The sequence below is a fragment of the Opisthorchis viverrini genome (assembly GCF_000715545.1).
Source record: "Opisthorchis viverrini unplaced genomic scaffold opera_v5_349, whole genome shotgun sequence".
Classification (NCBI taxonomy): Eukaryota; Metazoa; Platyhelminthes; class Trematoda; order Opisthorchiida; family Opisthorchiidae; genus Opisthorchis; species Opisthorchis viverrini.
This window is the reverse complement of record NW_008752009.1, coordinates 251323-270108: the sequence shown is the minus strand read 5'-3', so window position 1 is coordinate 270108 and position 18786 is coordinate 251323. Positions and strand designations below refer to the sequence as shown.

At 46.3% G+C, this 18786-nt stretch overlaps 1 protein-coding gene across 1 annotated transcript in view; it reads right to left on the bottom strand.

Annotated features, from left to right (window-relative positions):
• T265_10285 (hypothetical protein) overlaps positions 1–18786 on the bottom strand; it is a gene marked incomplete at both ends in the record, with an annotated part of 35692 nt that overhangs the window by 10136 nt on the left and 6770 nt on the right. Inside the window, 7 exons of the mRNA XM_009176610.1 lie at positions 656–733; positions 10169–10298; positions 11441–11733; positions 13775–14506; positions 15136–15192; positions 16002–16311; positions 16500–16732. Of these exons, the coding sequence (XP_009174874.1) occupies positions 656–733; positions 10169–10298; positions 11441–11733; positions 13775–14506; positions 15136–15192; positions 16002–16311; positions 16500–16732 (1833 nt within the window). The remainder of the gene's footprint in view (positions 1–655; positions 734–10168; positions 10299–11440; positions 11734–13774; positions 14507–15135; positions 15193–16001; positions 16312–16499; positions 16733–18786) is intronic.

Genomic DNA, 18786 nt, shown 5'->3' with positions numbered 1-18786 from the left:
CCCAGCTGAATCTCTCGTTTGTGGTGTTTTCAGGCACCTGAATGTGCTGCACCAGGCCGCCTCATGTTTCAGTCGCTACGAGATTCGAGATATCGCGATACATGTATATCTTTGTAGTGTACTACTCATAAGGTTGCAAATGAGTGTATATTCGCTAATATTGAACGAAATTCCAAGGAAAGCTTCGATCGACACAACCAGGATAGTTACTGGATCGATCACATCGCTCAAGTGTGAACACGTTCGCCTGTTCAGACGTGATAATTCAGATGCATCCAACGTGCGTTGGTGGAGTAGCGGTTACACGCTCGCCTCGCATGTCAGACGTCCGGGGTTCGAATCCCGGCACGGCCATTGGATATGCACTGCTGATGAGCTCTAATAAGAGCGAAACTCGAGTCCAGTGCTTCTGTTTGGTGTGCACTCACCGGAATAGTTGCGCGAGAACAGGAGGACGACCGTTCAAACAAAAGTGATGTGACTGAACGAAAGCTTATTAGTTCTGTAAATCAGATCGCGTGGATTAGGATCAGAGTTAGCTGCTTGTGACGCGTACAGTCTAAACCGGCGTGTTTAGGAGAACTCTTGTTGAGTTTATGACAATGTGATCCCCATGGAATCATGAAAAACTCACTCAGAACAACAAGAGAGTTACCCTGGGCGTGGAACGAAACAACCTGCTAGTCAGGGTTGAATCCAAGCTACTAACCATCGCAACTTTGCAGTAGGTTATCTTTAATACAAAAAAGAAGAAAAACTAATCCATGGAATGATATATGCAGTTCTCTTCGGTACCACTTCAGAAACACCCCTTCTGTGGGCCTTCCTCGTTTGGTTTGACGAATGATGACGAGATCCATCATTCTGGAGCGCTTAAACTGTTGTTGATAGTATAAGGGGACCTGGACTACCTCCTGTAAGTGAAGCCAATCTATGCTGGAAAGTCAAGGAACACTGAACAGCTGTTTCACTGTCAGTGGAAACCGTCAGCAGTGTGCGTGTAACGAAACTCCAGCAAGTTTCGAACTCGTGACCTGCCGTCCAGCAGTGTGGGCATTTAACCACGAACGGCTGATTAGTAGGGTGATTAACTCGTACACTCGTCAATCAAGAAATCAATATCACGTGGTCAAGCTTTGACTGGCTTTTGGGGTGACGAATCCTCAGATGAAGCGCTCATTTGATGTGTGAATTCTGCGTCCTCTTGAGCCACTTATATAGGTTGTTAGGGAAACTCACGCACGCTAGTACAGTTCGGCCTTGTAACTGCTCCAACCTCCCAACGCAAACCCAAATCGCCCCCTGCCAGTGTCAAATGGGATCTTTTCCAGATACGCCCCGCCGAAAAATTAACCCCCGACACCCAAAAAGATTAGAAAAGAGGATATGAAATTTGTACTTTTAGTTTTTATTGAAGAGGCTGACCCCCTGCGTGGTTTTTACGGCGAGATATTAGCGTTCCATCGATCTCGACGTGTAGACCTGGGCCACTGACAACTGTTGGAGTCTGCAAAAGCCGCCAGGCGCAAACTTCGCGAAGAAAGTTCATCCAGTCAGCGGCGGTCTTGTGGCTAATAGATAATTCCTCTAAGCAGAATTTGTTTTTTGCCGAATTTTTGGACCAGCAATAAATGAATAGAATTACTGTCCTAAACTCCATCCTAGACCGCTCCAGCCAAGTTCCCTTTCGAAGACCGGTTTCTTGCTGACACTGTCGGGCATTACACTTTCACCTGTCAGAAACAGTCGAAAGTGTCATTTGGTGACCTGCTGGTGTGGTGGTGGTGATGTTGCTGATGGATCACTCAGTCGCTTTGCGAAAAATGTATTGCCGTCTCCTTGTTATGAACGTGAGTTGAAAGCGTCAGAAAGTTCATTTGAAGTTTCACCTCCGAACGGAGAAAATTTTTGCATAAAATGAGCCCAGATGTGGATAAGGAATTGTTTTCATCAAAAATAGGTCAAGGTTGTGTGCGTACACTAATTTGGAGCTCACAAAAAGTGGTGGGGCTCAACTTTTCGCAAATGTTCTTTTTGCATTAGTGGCGGAGCTTATCTAGAAAAGATCCATAAAATGCTCGACTCGAGTTCTATAAGATGCAGTCAGAACCGGAAACTGTTTACTGGGCTGCATTGCAGTAAACAGTTGCTTTTGTGGTGTCTCCCTGTTCGATTCAATCAAGATTGATCGATGATGGCAGCAGAATTGGTTGAAGAAAAGGAATATATCTATCTGAGATCTCACTAGGTACACTTATTATCACAGTTGTGGGTAATTCGATGCTTCAGGTTGATCAAGTGGTGCCTGTGAAAAAAACAATTTGTTTTCTCTGTTGTTTCACACAAACAGGGGCACAGACTGTCACAGCCACATTCTGATCATGAACTGTTTCCGGTCAGCACAAATCTTCCACGGTGAACTTCAAGCCTTTGAACGGAAACTCGGATGGGCTATGTAGCAATCATCTGCTGGTGATTTCGAGGCATCAACTTGATCTTGATTGCCAAAAGTTTTCAAAATCGTCCGTCCGATAGCCCACTTACGGCCTGATGGGTACTAGGTCTCAGTGCTCTAGACTTAATGTCTTCAGATCAACGTCTTTAAATAACAAGAAGAAAGCTATACGGTTATATCTATTGATTCGCCAACCTGAGGCATCTACTGGTGACCCGCTCCAGTGCCGGAGAAAAAAAACTCACAGAAGGGAACACAACAGCTATATTCCGAACAAGCGAGTGTGAGAGCGTGAGTGCGTGCGAGTGCAAAAATACAACGGTCTCAAGCTATTTATTGGAAGGACACTGTCTGAACTACGTCCAGTGCTGACGCACACCGTCTGGCTTTGGTACGAGGCTGTGACGTGCTGCATATTGCGGGGTCGTTGTCTGTCCGGTCAACATCTAGCGGAGCTGAGAGTCGGAGTAGATTTCGGGCATTCAGTGACTGCCTTCAGGAAGCTGACCTTCCTGATACATACAAGACCATAAGCCATATAAGACCAAAACCATATATAAGACCGTACGCAGTTTGTCCGGACACTGAGTACTGAGGAGTTTGAAACAAAATGGACAGCAACAACCCATGAGTAGTTTTCTCTTAATCCGGATGGCCGGTTAGAAGAAATCGACAGATGGTAGGATAACCGATGGAGAAGATGGTTCGGCTGTTTATTCTAAGAAACACCCCCTGAGTGGTTTCAAGAGCATTTCTACACGTGGTCTGCAACATAACTTCCAGTATCAGCGCGTGAATAAATTGGAAGGAGGATTTCAACTCCCTCCTTCCTATGGCGAACCAAGGTTCCTGAGCACCAATGAACGCGTGGATTCTTCAATAATCGATTCAAAAATAATACAGAAATAATACCGTCCAAAAGGGGAAGGCCCTGGATGTGGCTTTCCAGATGCTGGCCGAATTTATGAAATTCTAACCAGGGAGGGAAGAATTCGCGGAAAGTAGGCGCAGCTGAGTTTGAATAAGACATCTACACTCATCGGTGATTTGTATAATGCTATCACTGAGGCGGGATGGCCCAAGTGGTTAGAGCGCGGATTTACTGACCGGAAGGTCGTGGTTCGAACCAAACCTCTGCCTCTAGACTTCCCCTGTCTAGGCTTGGGCGACCTGACAGTATCCAAGCCCTCGTGCAACCTTCGGGTGGCATGGCAGCTAGGTACAGAAAGGGTGCTACAGCTGAACAATTCTTTTTCACTGTTTCCAATGGCCAACAGATGTTATCTTCCTTGGGTTAAGGATAGACTTTATTGACTGCTAAGTACATGGCCAAAGTATCGCCAAAGAAGTGAAAGAGCTTCACCAAGTGTGATTTCGCAGTGTAAGTGTATTCACTTTATGCTGAAAAGTAGAGAAGCATTGGACGGCTGGAAATCATTGGTGGAGTCACCAAGAACCTCTTTCTATTCGACCTCGAGTGGTTGATCCAAGGTGTAATTAACTCGACATGGTACAGAGGCACTCCTCACTCGGTTACACAGTTCATATTACGTGGCAGGAAAACTTTTTTATGTGACTTAGCCATCCAGCGTGTTGTGCACTATTGACCCTTCTGTCCATTTGGCTCCTAATCAGGCGGTAGTTGATACGTTCGCCGAGCCTGACAATTTTCGTCATCATGTGAGAGAAGACATCGTCAGTGCGTGAACGGATGGGCGATCCCTCTAATTCAGTTTGTGTTTATATAGTTACTAAAGAGTAGTTAACATCCACAATGTGATTTTCTATATGAGAATTGTCCGGTGCCTGATTTGATTGAACGTTTCCGGGTTTGGGCTGCGTCGTGGTCTGTATGTCAGGAAGCTCCGTTTCGGTAGTTCTGTTCCTTATGATTGGTCCATTCTAGTGGGTTGCGCTCCAGCAAATCTTCGTGCCTTTTGAGTAGCCAATCAGATACCTCACACTTTTAGTAGTCTTCTTCCTTCCATTTGATTCGTCCGTTTGCCATTTCCGTCTCGCTGTGGTTCTTGATCGGTTCCGAAATTGTATTTTCGTTTGCCGCAATCTCTTGTTAGTAATTTGTTGGGTCTCTCGGTTTCTAGTCACTACTATCATTCAGTTTTTTAGCCATAACATGTGTACTTAAGAAGAGTGATTACAGTAGCTGCTTCAGAGATACCGATTGTCAAACACAGAGAGCCTCCACACGTATCGGCCACGTCTCCGGTCCACCAAGTAAGACAGATCGGGCCGCAGTATTGTGCAGTCTACTCCTGACAGTCTAGCTGTCAAGTCTTGTGGGAGTTGGGCGAACGGGAAATGATTTCATTTTTTCCACAGGCGACTTCCACCTGCGTGTATGGGCAAACATATCTACCACATCGATCCGCTCACCTAGAAGCCCGAGGTTTGGGTTCGGTCCCACCGAACCTTACTGTACCAGTTTGCATTTAACAAGGGCGGAGCACATAAAGAACTATGCAGCAGAATTGTTTCGGTTATTTAGAGTTATTCATTTTATTATTTATTTAGAATAGTTTGCTTTCCTAAAGTGATTGATCAAAGAAGAGCAATATCCTTAGCCTATTCAATATCGGAGGGGAATCCCAGGGAATACTTCGACCCACGAGCTGTCAAAGGAAGGTAGAGAGGACCAAAGTAAAGCGTCAATTACGTTAGCTATGAAAGACGAAAGACAGCACCCTTGAACACAATTAAATTCGCCCAGCATTATCTGTACGATGAGCGTCAACCCAAAGACGGCCGACAAGATGGGCTTCGTCCGAGCTCGATCGATCACTTTCCAGGATAACGATAGTTGTACTTCTTCCTGACGGAAGCAACCGTTACTAAACTCAGTGGAAGCTGTATTCCTCAGCCTCAGAGCTGTCGTCTGTCTGAGAATGTATGACATATAAGCACCGCTCCAAGATGCATTGATTTCAACTGATCTAGCCAACCGAAAAGCATATAAAAGACTATTTATGGGAAGGGCTGAGCACAACTCCCACGCCGTCAATACCATGAGCCGTTGCATCGGGATCACCAGACACCCAGAGAATAAAGTAAGATAAATCGGAATTCGTCCCGAGCCGTTTGAGGTGAAGGAGCGAACTGAGGTGTTGTATTCATGTTTCGGAGTCACGATATACATCGAGTGAAAAAAACAAACAAGTTCTGAACAAGGGCTACTTGTTGTGCATTTGGACTTTGAAAGTAGCAATGTGGAACAGACCCTTCGAATTTAACAAGAGTACATTTCGATTATGGTAGAGGGCAGAAATTTAGACATAAAGCAACTGTTAGGTGAATGAAAGCCAAACGAATCGGAAATACTCGGTTGTAGGACGCATGGGGACTGGTTAATGGAAAGCAAATGATTCTGCCGGTTTTCCTGATCGAAGAAGCGATTTCCAATAGTGGAAAATGCTGGTAGCTCAGGTAGCGTAGATGGTCGTTGGCTTGTTCACTGAGCTGGGCAATTTGGTTGCAAACGTTTCATCACCAATCGAGGTGAAATCATCAGTGCGTTATTTGGAGGCGTATTAGTGCGCAGTGGTAGGTTAGTGGTTAGCACAGCGTTTGCAATCAGATTGTTAAGCTCAGGGAACAAGACAACGACCGAGAAGCGGTTTGCTTGAGGAACCCTTACTTGAGTTTTGACCCAAAAGGTACTGGGAAGATATGGGGTTTTTTCGAGACGTTTCCCTCAGCCTCTTTCTCAAAAGTCTGAACGGTGAGATAGCACATTTTAGCGTTTTCTTGAAGGAACATGTCCAGAGCAGACGACTCAACACTCCAACCCGCTTAGCAGCAGGGTGCTGACCTGGCCCGGCGGCGAGGTAGATGTCCGGTTGCTGATGCTACTGTGCATAACCGAGGGTCACAGTCAGCCGTAGACCGATCGGTGTGTGTGGTTGTCAAGGCAAACCTTTATCCGCTCACTTTCCATTGGCTTTCGAGCTTTTTTCAGCTCTTCAATTTCGCCAACTTCAATCGAGTTCACACACACACACACACACAATTTGTTTGACAACCCCGGATAGAAAATGGTCTAACCACTAATTAGGGGCAAAATCACTGGCGCAAACGATCGGTATCATTGGAACAAATACACCGCCTTAATTTCAGCGTTATACCCAAGAAGTTGGCCGTGGACCTTGAAGTGCTTCAATGGTACGAAGCACATTTTGGCAGGCCACAAAAAATCCTTGAAAACAACTCATCCTGTTACTATTTTGGATAGATTTATTTACCTAGGGAGCTGTATGAGTTCCGGTAGACTGGCTGGAGATGAGATTATTTCTCGAATCGGGAGGGCCGGTATAGCTTCTGCCAACCTCCGACACCTATGGTGCCAGTGTCTGTCAAGGGAAGAGTTTACACTGCGGCGGTGCGATCCATACTTCCTTACGGATTAAAGACGTAGCCCCTACGCGCAGAGGACATACGGAAGATGTCATTGTTTGACCAACGGTGTCTCCAAAGGATTCGTCAGGTATGCTGGGTGTTAATTATGTGTCGTAATTATTTGTTTCCATATTCCTCAGGCTAATTCATTACCCTTCCGGTGACTGCTCAAGTTTCAAGACTGAACTGTTCTATTTTATACAAAATCGACCCTACCATAACCATTTTTTCTATAGAAGATTTGTTCGCATTCATTTCTGGGTTCGTCGTTGAAAATTTGTCCCACTTTGAACTGAACAAAAATTTTCCCGTTTAATTTGTCCGATCGCACACTGCCCTTCGTGTGCCATCCTGTGTTGCTAACTGCCCAAGGTTCAATCTAGCCGTAAGCCTTTCTTTGATTCTCCCCACGATTTACTGTTAACTTCCTATAGAACCACGGTTTACCTATCTATACTGTCTGCCCACGTCCAATTCAATATATTGTTCATTGCCCAATTGCGATTACTGAACAAACGCAGATGAAGTTCGTAGAATTCGGTTTCGCCGCAATTACTACTGACCGTCCGTTGGTGAATTAGACTACAGGTTACCTGTCAGATAGGACACCTTGATCGTGCGTTTAGGCTAGTTAACCAGTTCCTTGCCTTGATATCACGGCCTTAGCACAGGATAGTACATCGCATTAGCAATGCTGAGGTACGCCAGGTGGTCCTAAGAAGAAGGAACTCTCGTCCCACCCGATAGGCGGATCACTCACGCCGGTTAGGTGCAGTCTGCATGCCAAAGACCGCCTGCCTGATAGAGCACTTTTGGTTCACTTCTGTACTGAGTGGAAGCGACCGAGAGATGGACAGTATGACCTGGCAATGAAGTATGAAAACACTAACCAGTAAACTTAGCCGGGTCGGCAATTACCGCTTCCGTGGACAGGGGCCCCGAGATTCATCTCACCAATAGTTAATGGCACTGGCAAATATTGTCCAACCGCGCAGCCAGTGGCGCACATACATCAAACTTATCGCCCTCAATGCGTAGCTACCCAGTTCCCGAACTAACCAAATATGCCATCGCCTCCAAGCCTTGGCTGTATGTCGCACTCTCTCCCACTTTCCACTGATCGGAACTGTAACAGCACATGGCTAATAGCTTACGAATTGAACTGATTTGAGTTTTTAGCATCAAAACTATACAACTCAAACTCCTATTGTGCTATTTCGATATTCTTTCTCAGCTGAAAGTAAATTTACATTTCCCCCATACGATGTCTTAGGAAATTTTTAAAAAATGCAATATGTTGTCATAGGGTTGTTCGCCTGATACTCTTCTTTGGCCCCGATTAAAATGGTCGCTTAAATCACATTCTACGTGTTTAAATCACCGCGACCTACATGCTACGCTCAAAAAATACACGTAGATTATACAAGCGCGTTGGCGGACATTGAGTGGCTGAACTGACGTCTATCCATCACAGACAATGCGCGGAACGACTAAAGCCTTTGGGGTGTGTGCGAAATTGATCGATAACAAGGGGACTCCAACCAATAGGATGCGGATGTTGAACGACCTATACGAACGACTTATACGGTTTCCTGAAAGCCGAACGATGAAGGAAAACTCCTAAGTCAACTAGTACAGGATGATGGCATTCATGTTCAAACCAAAAATATTCATAATTTTTTGAATGTGCCTAAGTTCCGGCATATTCAATAGCACTGAATGGGAATCTGAATTTCGATCGGGCTATTTCGCCAACATGACCTAGCAGGATTTCCCAATGTGATGTTGGCACGTTATTTTCGTATTATTTTACGGCGTCCAAATACAATTTACTTCTAAAAAAATCATTATTCGCTTGATGATGTCAACCAGTCCCGAGAATTTGCTCAACCCTTTGCAAGTCATGGACACCCGGGAAATTTCGTGCTGTTGAGAAATCTGATGCGGTTTGGTATTATTCAAGCCAAGAACACTGAGGTGATGCATTTTGAGAACTCAACATGCAAACAGGTATTTTCATGTCCATAAGAACCTGGGAGAATGTGCCTAAATGCACCAAGGTCCACCATAGTCACACCATACCCTCGCTCTCCCAGGTTCCGTTCACACTGCTTAAGTCCATTGATAACAAACTACTGACAATATTCGAGTAGCTAAATGACTGAATGGAAGTCCCCATCCATGTCGACTCGACGTCTTTCTCGGGGTTTTCGCAATTTTATCCGCGATAACATTCCGCAACAATGTAAGTGACCCCGCCGACATGCCGAAGCGGGGCCAGGGTTTGGGTGCGGATAAACCAGCCCTATCCACCAAACATCGCCGTTTCTCCAAAAAAATAGGGAATTTACCCCGCCGACATGCCGAAGCGGGGCCTGGGTTTGGGTGCGGATAAACCAACCCTATCCACCAAACATCGTTGTTTCTCTAAAAAATAGGGAATTTTCACACATCTCTGTCTGCGTCTTATAGAGATATGGGATACTGTATTCTCGAGGAAATTTGTGTTCGAACGATCAGTCTTTAACAGGGGGTAAGTTCATCAATCTATCGGCAAAATAAAATCTCGGTTTGATTAAACGAGCGGCCAGAATCCGATCCTGATCAGGTCCCATTATAGACTACCATTTTCGTAATACCTAGACAATTGCCCATCTGGTGAAATGGATTCTCGTTTCGAAGCTTGATGCTTGTCCCGACCTTCTAATCGCCAGAGAACACAACCATATGTGCAGAATTACTGAATAGCCCACACTGAATTGGAACCCACCTATTGTGCGACCTGTCATCATTACCGCCTGACTTTTCCGGCACTGTTAGTTCCCGGATCAATAGGTGAAAGTTTAAAGAATGGGCTCGCCTACCTGCTGGGGGTGAGGCCTCACGCACTCGTTAAGTGCAGAAGTACTGTGATCATACTATGAGCACGCAGCCAGCCATTACAGTATATAGCAACAACGTGTCTGTGACTGCGGTAACCAATCATAGTAGTCGTGATCATTGGTTTGCGACATCACACACATACATTTAGACGCAACGAACGTTTCAACATCGTTTCAACGTCGTCACCTATTACCGTCTACTACCCTTCGCCTGAAATGAGCGATTTCATGTCTACTTCCAGTTCTAATGCTAGAGGCGAGTGTAGATATTGCGTCCAACGGCAATGGGTGGCGAATGAATCTATCAGTCCTTAAGAAAAGGCCTACGAAGGTGTCCCTTGCAACAGGGTGGGGAGAGTGGGAAGAACGAATGCCTAAAGAGAAGGAAAGAATATGTCAGCACTGGACTGGTTTCGTTTACCTGGCCTGCTTTATGAAGCAAGTCGACCGCGCTTATGCCATTTGCGACGGACGATGTGGTATCAGGCCGTTTCTGTTGTTGTATCATTCGTGGTTGTAAGTGGACTGGGATAATGCTAGAGCTCCCAGGCCTGGACAAGAAAACAATTAGGGCCGTCAACCAAAAAACTTATGGCTCGAAAGTGTAGCCGCAAGACAGCGGTAGTTGGCGTAGGTCAGCCAGAACAGTCTGCATTCTTAAAAATCAAGTCGGCACATATGTCCCAGTTCTCAGTATGGAGAACTAGCATACTGTCGTTCGGCTGTAGTACCCTTTCGGTGCCTAACTGCCATGCCACCCGAAGGTTGCACGAGGGCTGGGATACTTCCAGGCCGCCCAAACCTAGACAGGGGAAGTCGAGAGGCAGAGGTCGGGTTCGAACCACGGACCTTCCGGTCAGTAAATTCGCGCTCTAACCACTTGGGCAATTTCGCCCACCAGTATACTGTGTTAGTCAGACAACTGACCAACCTGCTTTCAGAGGCTATGAGTGCCACACGCACACTAACCCGTCTATCTCAGTGGGTCACAGGGGCACACAAACTGACACAGCTTGGTTCTCACGAATGAGTCACTCAGATTCATCATCAACCGGCTACCATTCCTACCTGAACAGAGCATGCAACTACAATGAGACTAAAAGGTTAGCGACATCAGCTTAGCTGATAAAAATAGTTTGCTTTGATTTACACGCCACAACATGGATTCCCTAATCTGTGCACAGCCGCCAGTTGGTTAGCAAATCTTGTACTATGCAAAGCCGCTTCAAAAAGTACTATCACAGGACCACCAGGGTAACTGGAATGAATCAATCAAACGGAAAAATTCTATCCAAAAATGTATGCAAGAAATCCAAAGCACCTATTCACTCCGACCAAAACGAAAACAACGCACGACGAAAGATTGATCACCGTAAGATGTTTTCACTCCCTGTAATATAGCACATGCATACGAGATAGGTAGAGCACACCGTTTCACCAGGATAGTGTGAAGACAAAGTGAACTGTTGTCGAGAAAGAGAAGGCGCGCGAACAAATGTTGCCAGGATGCAAACATAGTTTCGTTCAAAAACGGTTACGAGCAGCATAACGAAAAAACTAGTCCGAATAAACAAAGTCACCGCGACCGTAATCAAATAAGAACCAAGTCATCAAGGTCAGAGAAAAAAATCAAAGCGCTGGCGAATCCAAATGACACCTCGTATGCTTGTACTAGGAAGTCCTTATGGACCACTGTTCGCCAGCTCCGTGCGGGCGATTCGTCGGAAAGAGTTGTCGGGCAGACTGCATGAGGATCTTCAGGCCAGGGGCGAAGCTATGGATGGACTCGAAGCCCGAGGCGGATTGGATCAATAGATTGGCGTGCTCCACAGCGGTTACGTAGTCCGATTGGGCGGCCGCGTTCACGCATTCACGCAGGTGCTGAAGCACAACTTCACTAAAAGGAATGGCTCCGCTTGAACTACGAAGGGAAGCAAACAAGCTCGCGATTCTGCGATCTACGGTGTCCATTTTAGACGCGAACGGCTAGAGAGGAAGTAAAAGAGAGAAACGAAAGCATAGGTGGGCAATACTTTGCTATTCAAGTACACTACTTACAGTGACAGAGCTCTTGTATTGAAGTTCATTCCCTTGTCAGTGTTCAACAGATTGAAAAGCTGATATTTCGCTGTATCCATTAGCGCTAAATGTGCGGTTCGGGGTCTAATGCCTTCCATCGCCTAATGGGATTATTCAGCTAAACTCCATGTAGTACGTATGGAACGGATTATTAATATGTCAGTTTACTATGCGACGCAACCTCAGGACACGATTACCAGGCGAAAGTTTCACTCATTGCGTGAATTTCACTCTTCTTCTGAGGTACTTATAACATGCTGGTAGTGCGAAGTGATTTTGGAGTTTTTACTAGAGAATTCGTCTGATGAGTGGCGAGAACCTATGCTGATACGCTGGCCACGACACAAACTGGATTCAGGATGAAACCCCCATTAAAATGATATCTCCAATACCACCGGTTTTGGAGGAAGGCTTTGGCCAGATAAGTCTGCCCACTTGGTTTTTTTGGGGTTATGTATATAACACGTTGTGGTGGAAGAAAGAGCGACAAGTTTGATTGTTTCTGCGAATATCCCAATAGTTTGAATCTCCACATAAAGTTTTGCGGTCAAAATACGTTTGCTTTCCTGTGTGACGCGAATTAAAAAAAACTACCGTTCACGAGAAACCAACAGACACAAGTCTTGGAACATTCATTGGTCCGTACTAAATCCGCCAGCCCAGAGCGCAGTGGAAAGAAGGCCGAATAGCAGTCCAAACTGAGGCCAAAAACAGATTTCAAGGAAAGGGAAAGTGAGTGGACGGTGAGTCGGATTAGGCAACCCTTGGGAACGGTGTCAAGCCCGCTATCAAGGCCCAAAAAAGAGTATTAGAAGAGATGGTCAAAGACTCGGCGACGGCGAGATATTCGATGGTCAGTGTGGTGGAAATCACCTGAAATTTCAGGGTCACAGGAGTAGGATGTATACAGCTGGAAAGCAGCCTTAGGTAGACCGAGTTAACACGCGGCAGTGTGCAGTTATCAATCAACAGCAGTCATTAACAAAAGTGGTCCCGGTGTAAACAACCAACCAGAAGATCTCACATAACCCCATTCCGACAACTTGCTTGGCCTCAGAAAGTTTGACGTCTAAAGCAAAATATTGTCCAGCAATAGAGCTGCGGATTTTGTTGCGTAAAACTCTTGGACAGCCCACCACCACTTTCGCCTTCTCGAGGCTTATCAGGTGGGGCGCTTGAGACGCTGCAAGATCTGGTTGCTAATTGATGTCAGTGGCGTTTTTGTTGTCAGTTTCTATTCAGATTTCCTGGATACGTGTCTGGAGGGGCGAGATGGCTCAAGTGGGTAGAGCGTGAATTTACTAACCGGAAGGTCCGTGGTTCGAGCCCGACCTCTGCCTCTCGACTTCCCCTGTCTAGGCTGGGCAACCTGGCAGTATCTCAGCCCTCGTGCCTTCTTCGGGTTGCATGGCAGCTAGGCACCGAAAGGGTGTTACAGCTGAACGATTTATTTTATTATTTATAAGTGACTGGAGGTTCAGATATCTCGGAATGGTTGCGTAAGGCTAGCACTAAGTCTCCTCCCCGTCCACTGTTATTCCTTCCTTCAAAATAAGGCTTTCGAGTAAATCTTTGTTGTACGATAGCCAAGCGATGATGATGATGATAGGCAGCCTCTCTTAGGTGATATGAGTGAAGTTTAGGGAGGGAGAAGACCCAATGACGGCTATGCACCTGAGGGAATCCGATACACAATCACTTTATATTATACTATTATATTGTATCTTTCCTGTTTTCTTTCAGTTATAACCTATTGAGATCATGGAAAACACCGGACTACACTGAACCATCCATAAAACCATGCCATCGCTTTGGAGATCAAAACCAACCTAATGGCTCTGGCCAAGTCTATGATTTCTTTGAAAAACGTTCTACCACTCAGAACATATTATGGGCAATGCACTGCTGTGAGATAGAATCGAAACTGTTCTGAGTCTAACATGCTTACTTTTCCTCCAACAGTGCGGCAAAGCTGGACCAACTTGGTCAGAGTCTCTTCCATCGCTGCGAATTCGGGATTCATTGGGGTCGTCTGATCGTGGGAAGATGGTTCGACGGCCCCGTTTTGGACAGTTACAGACGACTCCGACAACACACCATCAACCACCGGCAACGGTGCTGATGCTGGTGAATTACTGGTCCCCAAAGGTTGAGCTGCAGGCCATTGGTCCGTACCCAGTCGAGGATAAGCAGACCGAAACATCGTCGACGACGTTACTGGCGAAGCCGATCGGAAACTTCCGGCCTCACCGCCGAAACGGTCGTCTATACGAAACGGCGTTGGGCGAGCGGGCAGATCCGGCACCACAGGCGTAGGTGGGAAGATCTGAGGTCCGAGAGGTGGGCCACCGACGGACAGCTGCGTTGCCGGAATATGAGACTGAGTTATCGCCGGGAACATGGGGGATGACGAGGGCTGCAGATACCCTGATGTCATCGGAGGCAAAGGTGGCAATGGGGCTGTGGGCGGGGTCACATTTGGTACATTAGCCGACGGCTGAATTGATGGTACTGAAGAATGTGTCGACGTGGGGAACGAAGCCAATGGAGGAGCCAGTACCTGGGAGTTGGGCGGATTACTCAAACCAAAAGATGGGGGGACCGGGGGTGATGCGAGTTGACCAGTGAACTCAGTGGGGTCGTAGAACTGATTGGTAGTCACAGCTGGTCGTACTGGAGGCTACAAGTGCAGTAAACCGGAAAGTAGATGAATGGAGAAGGCTCGTTACGTAAATCCTCACGTGCAGGCACAAGATGTCAAGAAAACGATATCAAGCATGCGTTCACCGAAATGCGTAGATGAAGTTGGGGTTCCTACCAAACCCAGGCTAAAACGCTTTAGACTTTCACTGGTTAATGGCACGAAGTGTCTGAACAAGCAGAAACTAGGCATGGTTACTAATAAGGCCGTTATTTCACCATCCGATAAGGCGGCATGATTAGTCCCCAGCCCATTCAGAAAAGTGAGCCGACAGTGCACGTGAACATACTACGATGCCGAATTCAGATGGTGAGTAGACGCCAGTCAACCTACGAAAAAAATGAACGAACCAATCACGTTACGAGTTGGTTATGCTACAAAACTAGTGATGCTAACAATCACATATGATGGCAGAGAGGGAAACCAGTGAAATGGCAAAATGCGGAAAGATTCTCCGACATGTACTGTTGAATGGTGTACATGAAGCGCCAAGAAAACTGAACATGCGGCTAGCAGCCAGTAATAAAAACATCCATCATACTACGAAAGGCTGCAGTGTTGCGTCAATCATCCGTGGAACATGACAGTGTATGAAAATAAACACTCACGACAGGTTCATCTGAGGTACTATTTGACATATGACTTTGCAATTCCAGGAATCGCAGCTATAATGAAAAGGGCAAACGAAGCGTACTGTTTGCGAGTTCAGCGAATGGAACACAAGCGATTGTCACGGGAACAAATCTCCCACTAAATCCAAATTTAAAAAGGGCGAATGCCATGCTCACGTCATTTCAAACCAGATATAGAAAATAATGGGTCGTACAACCACTAACAAGCATCTCTAACGGGAAAGTGGCTTGCGATTGAAAATCTGCTTGCGAACTCCATTATAAACCGATGAATCGTTTAGCTACTGGCTAGTAGCAAGTAGACACAATAAAAAACGTAGACTGTGTAGTTGGTTAACACTCCAATCCTAGTACGTAGCCAAAATTTGAGATACAACCACTGGTTCGAGGTACAGGCTACCTGATACATTTCAGTCCGGCATCCTAGGCCCTTGCAATCCACTACAACCACAAATCTTCGATATCGTTCCAAAGATATGTGGGGAATGAGAATCAGCTTCGAAATGTACAAAATGAGCACTTGTCGTATGAACACCACGAAGCGGGGTCTTCGAAAGTTTTGGTGGGACGAGAAGGAAATTTCGGACAAACAGACCAATGATTAAGTTGACACACTCTACGTAGAATAGTAACTGGGGAGAAGATATGACAACAGCTGAAATCAGTGTTGACCGCACCCATAACTAATCGCATTTAGACAATTCTTGATACGACAAAGGACCCTATCTGTTTTCCAAAAAGGATGGATAGTCGTCACCCCAAACGTTTCCCACATATTCAGCATGAGTGTCGCTGTCGAAAAGAATCAACAAGGAAGAAACCTGCAAGAAAAAGCAACCCACCTGGTATGCTTGCGCCAACCAAGGGGGGTCATTCCAAGCACGACTAGTTTCCGTTGGAGGTGGAGCAACACCGGCAATGGGTTGTTGCTGTTGCTGTGGCGGTAAGGGTCCACGTACCGACCCGACTGTGGGTGAGGGAGTCACAGGTCTCAGAGGCATGCTGGCTGGCATAACTGGACGTTGGGACCACGAAGGGAAGGGTTGTGGGGGCGATGGTGGGATAACCGGTGGTAACGGAGGAGTCGGTCCCGAAGATCCACCAAATAGCGGTGCACCAGATGATGACATGGGCGGAGGTACAACCGATTGTCTATAGGATAAAAATGCGACATTCAGAAAAACGAGTTGGTAACATGCGTGGCTGACTGCCCATTGCGCACATAGGAGTCATGAATTATAAACAGCGACAGAATCGTGTTCAGAGTGAAATATAAGAAAAACAATCAGGTGAGAAAAGCGCCACGAGTAGTCCAGACATCGGCAATAGTATCAACTCACATTGTAGAGTAAGGTGAAGCTGGTGGAAAATGACTCATCAGAGTAGGTCCGATGGGATCCTGGTTTGTTGGTTTTCCGAAAAGCTGTCCAGAATAAGCTTCAGCAGGCCCGGGTGGCGAAAACGGTTGAGTAGAGTAAATTGATCGAACAGTTTGTGGACATCGAGGTTGGACGGAAGCCGCTAACGTTTTCCCGCACACACAAGGCTTCATTTTGGAAAAATACGACGTCTGCTGCGTTCCACAAGAGAAGAAACAGAGAAACAAGTGAGTCCATGTAAAAACAAGTTGAACAGCTTCGTACACCTTTCGATAATGTAGCGATAGACTGGTTAAAGGCCGGCAACCTTTAGTTCAAGCCGTGGTAACGTCATCGTCATCGTTCTGACGTGCGTTAAACACAGAGATGTTTCTCTTCCTCGAATGAGTACATACCTGTGCCTGAAACTCGTAAATGGTGGGCTATCTTGAAACTTCTTCCCTGTGAATAAGATCCCTCGACCGAACTAGGCTCCGCTTGTAATGTACTACTCATAAGGTTGCTGAAAATCCGTCACAGCAACCTCAGCAACCTTATGAGTAAATTACAAAGATATACATGTATCACGATATTTCAAATATCGTGGGGACTGAAATATGAGGCGGCCTGGTGCAGCACATTCAGTTGCCTGGAAACATCATAAACGAGAGATTCAGCTGGGTTCCAGGTGAGTCTCTCGAGAAACCAATTAGTTTGCAAATGAGTGTATATTCGCTAGGCTCCGCTTGTTTATTCGAAGCCATCACACAGAATACAGACAGATAAAACTGCACACCCCGAAACGGAATCGTCCATTCTAACCAGTCTTGGTAGCTGGGAGCTTGAAAGAAAAACTGCGTTCGAAGGTATTAGTCCTGTCTAGGGCACTGACGGCTCAGCGGTAACACCCTTTCGGTGCCTAACTGCCATGTCACCCGAAGGAAGCACGAGGGCTGGGATACTACCAGGTTGCCCAAGCCTAGACAGGGGATATCGAGAGGTAGAAGTCGCGTTCGAACCACAGTCAGCAAATTCGTGCTCTAACCACATGAGCCACCTCGCCCCCAACAGTGACAGCAAGTATTGTGAATATGATGCGGATTTGAAAAAGACCACGACCAGAGAGCGGGACTAACCAGGTTGACTCCAAGATGACTCCATCTGGGAGGAAATTAAACCGATAGCGGTGATTCAACGGGAAAAATCATTGAAAGGAGGACCCATTCTAGTATTGTCCTTGCTCAAACTGTTGCAGTCATGCGAGCTAGTGAACGCTGAGCAAATCATCAGCGCGGATTTCGTCTCATGAGCTTGTTGGCTATCGGCTCACAACGGTGTGGTATACGCGGTACGCAAAGATAGTTGGAGACATTCCAATGACATTAGGCGTATCCAAAACAAGCACTGACTGGTCAAGCAGCAAAGATCAGCTTTACGAGCCTAAGACACTGCTGCTGTACCCAGCTGAGGATTCATTAGGTCTTTAAACAGTCAGTCAACTGCTCAAGAGCTAACACACCTTTGGAAACGTCTTTGGAACCGAGTGAAGATTACAGGTGGCTTTAATAAGAAATCAAGGGTCACGGATGAAGTTGAGCACAGTCCTCAAGTCCCCACAGCTAATCGGTACAAAAACTGCAGGATAGAGGAGTCAGATGTCTTTAAACAAAAAAGGATAAGGTCACTGGTATCGTGAATAAGAACGATTAGATACAGAAGTGCAAACTTTATTAGCGAATTCTCGGGTAACTACACATCAGAATCATCATCATCATCATTATCAGCTGTAATAACCGCGTACTGGTCGTACACTGGTTGTAGCTGCCACAGTTTCGTTCACCGATGATTGGGGGGTAAGTAGCTGCGCATTGCACGCGCGAGCTGGTAAATTGGTGCATTAATCCAGCACTGTCAGTGGGCTCTCAATTGGGGGGGGTTGGAAAAGGAGCTATGCAATGAAGGCAATAGCTTGATTGCACGAGCGAGATTGAGGGCGCAACTGGGCCATATCTAACTCTAGCCATTGATGTGGCCCGTCTCGGGGTCCCCATCCAGGAAGACGGCAGTGACCAGCGCAGCTGCGTTTGCTGGTAATGACTTCCATACTTCACTGCCAAGTCATTGTTTGACCGCCTCTGGCTCTCTTCCACCCTTCACGTGGTTGTGCGAACAGAGCCCCTCGAGGAAGTCGGTCGACTGCCATACGCAGCACGTGGCCAAGCCAGCGCAACCTATGCAGTGTGATCAGTTCATCTATCGAGGATGAGTT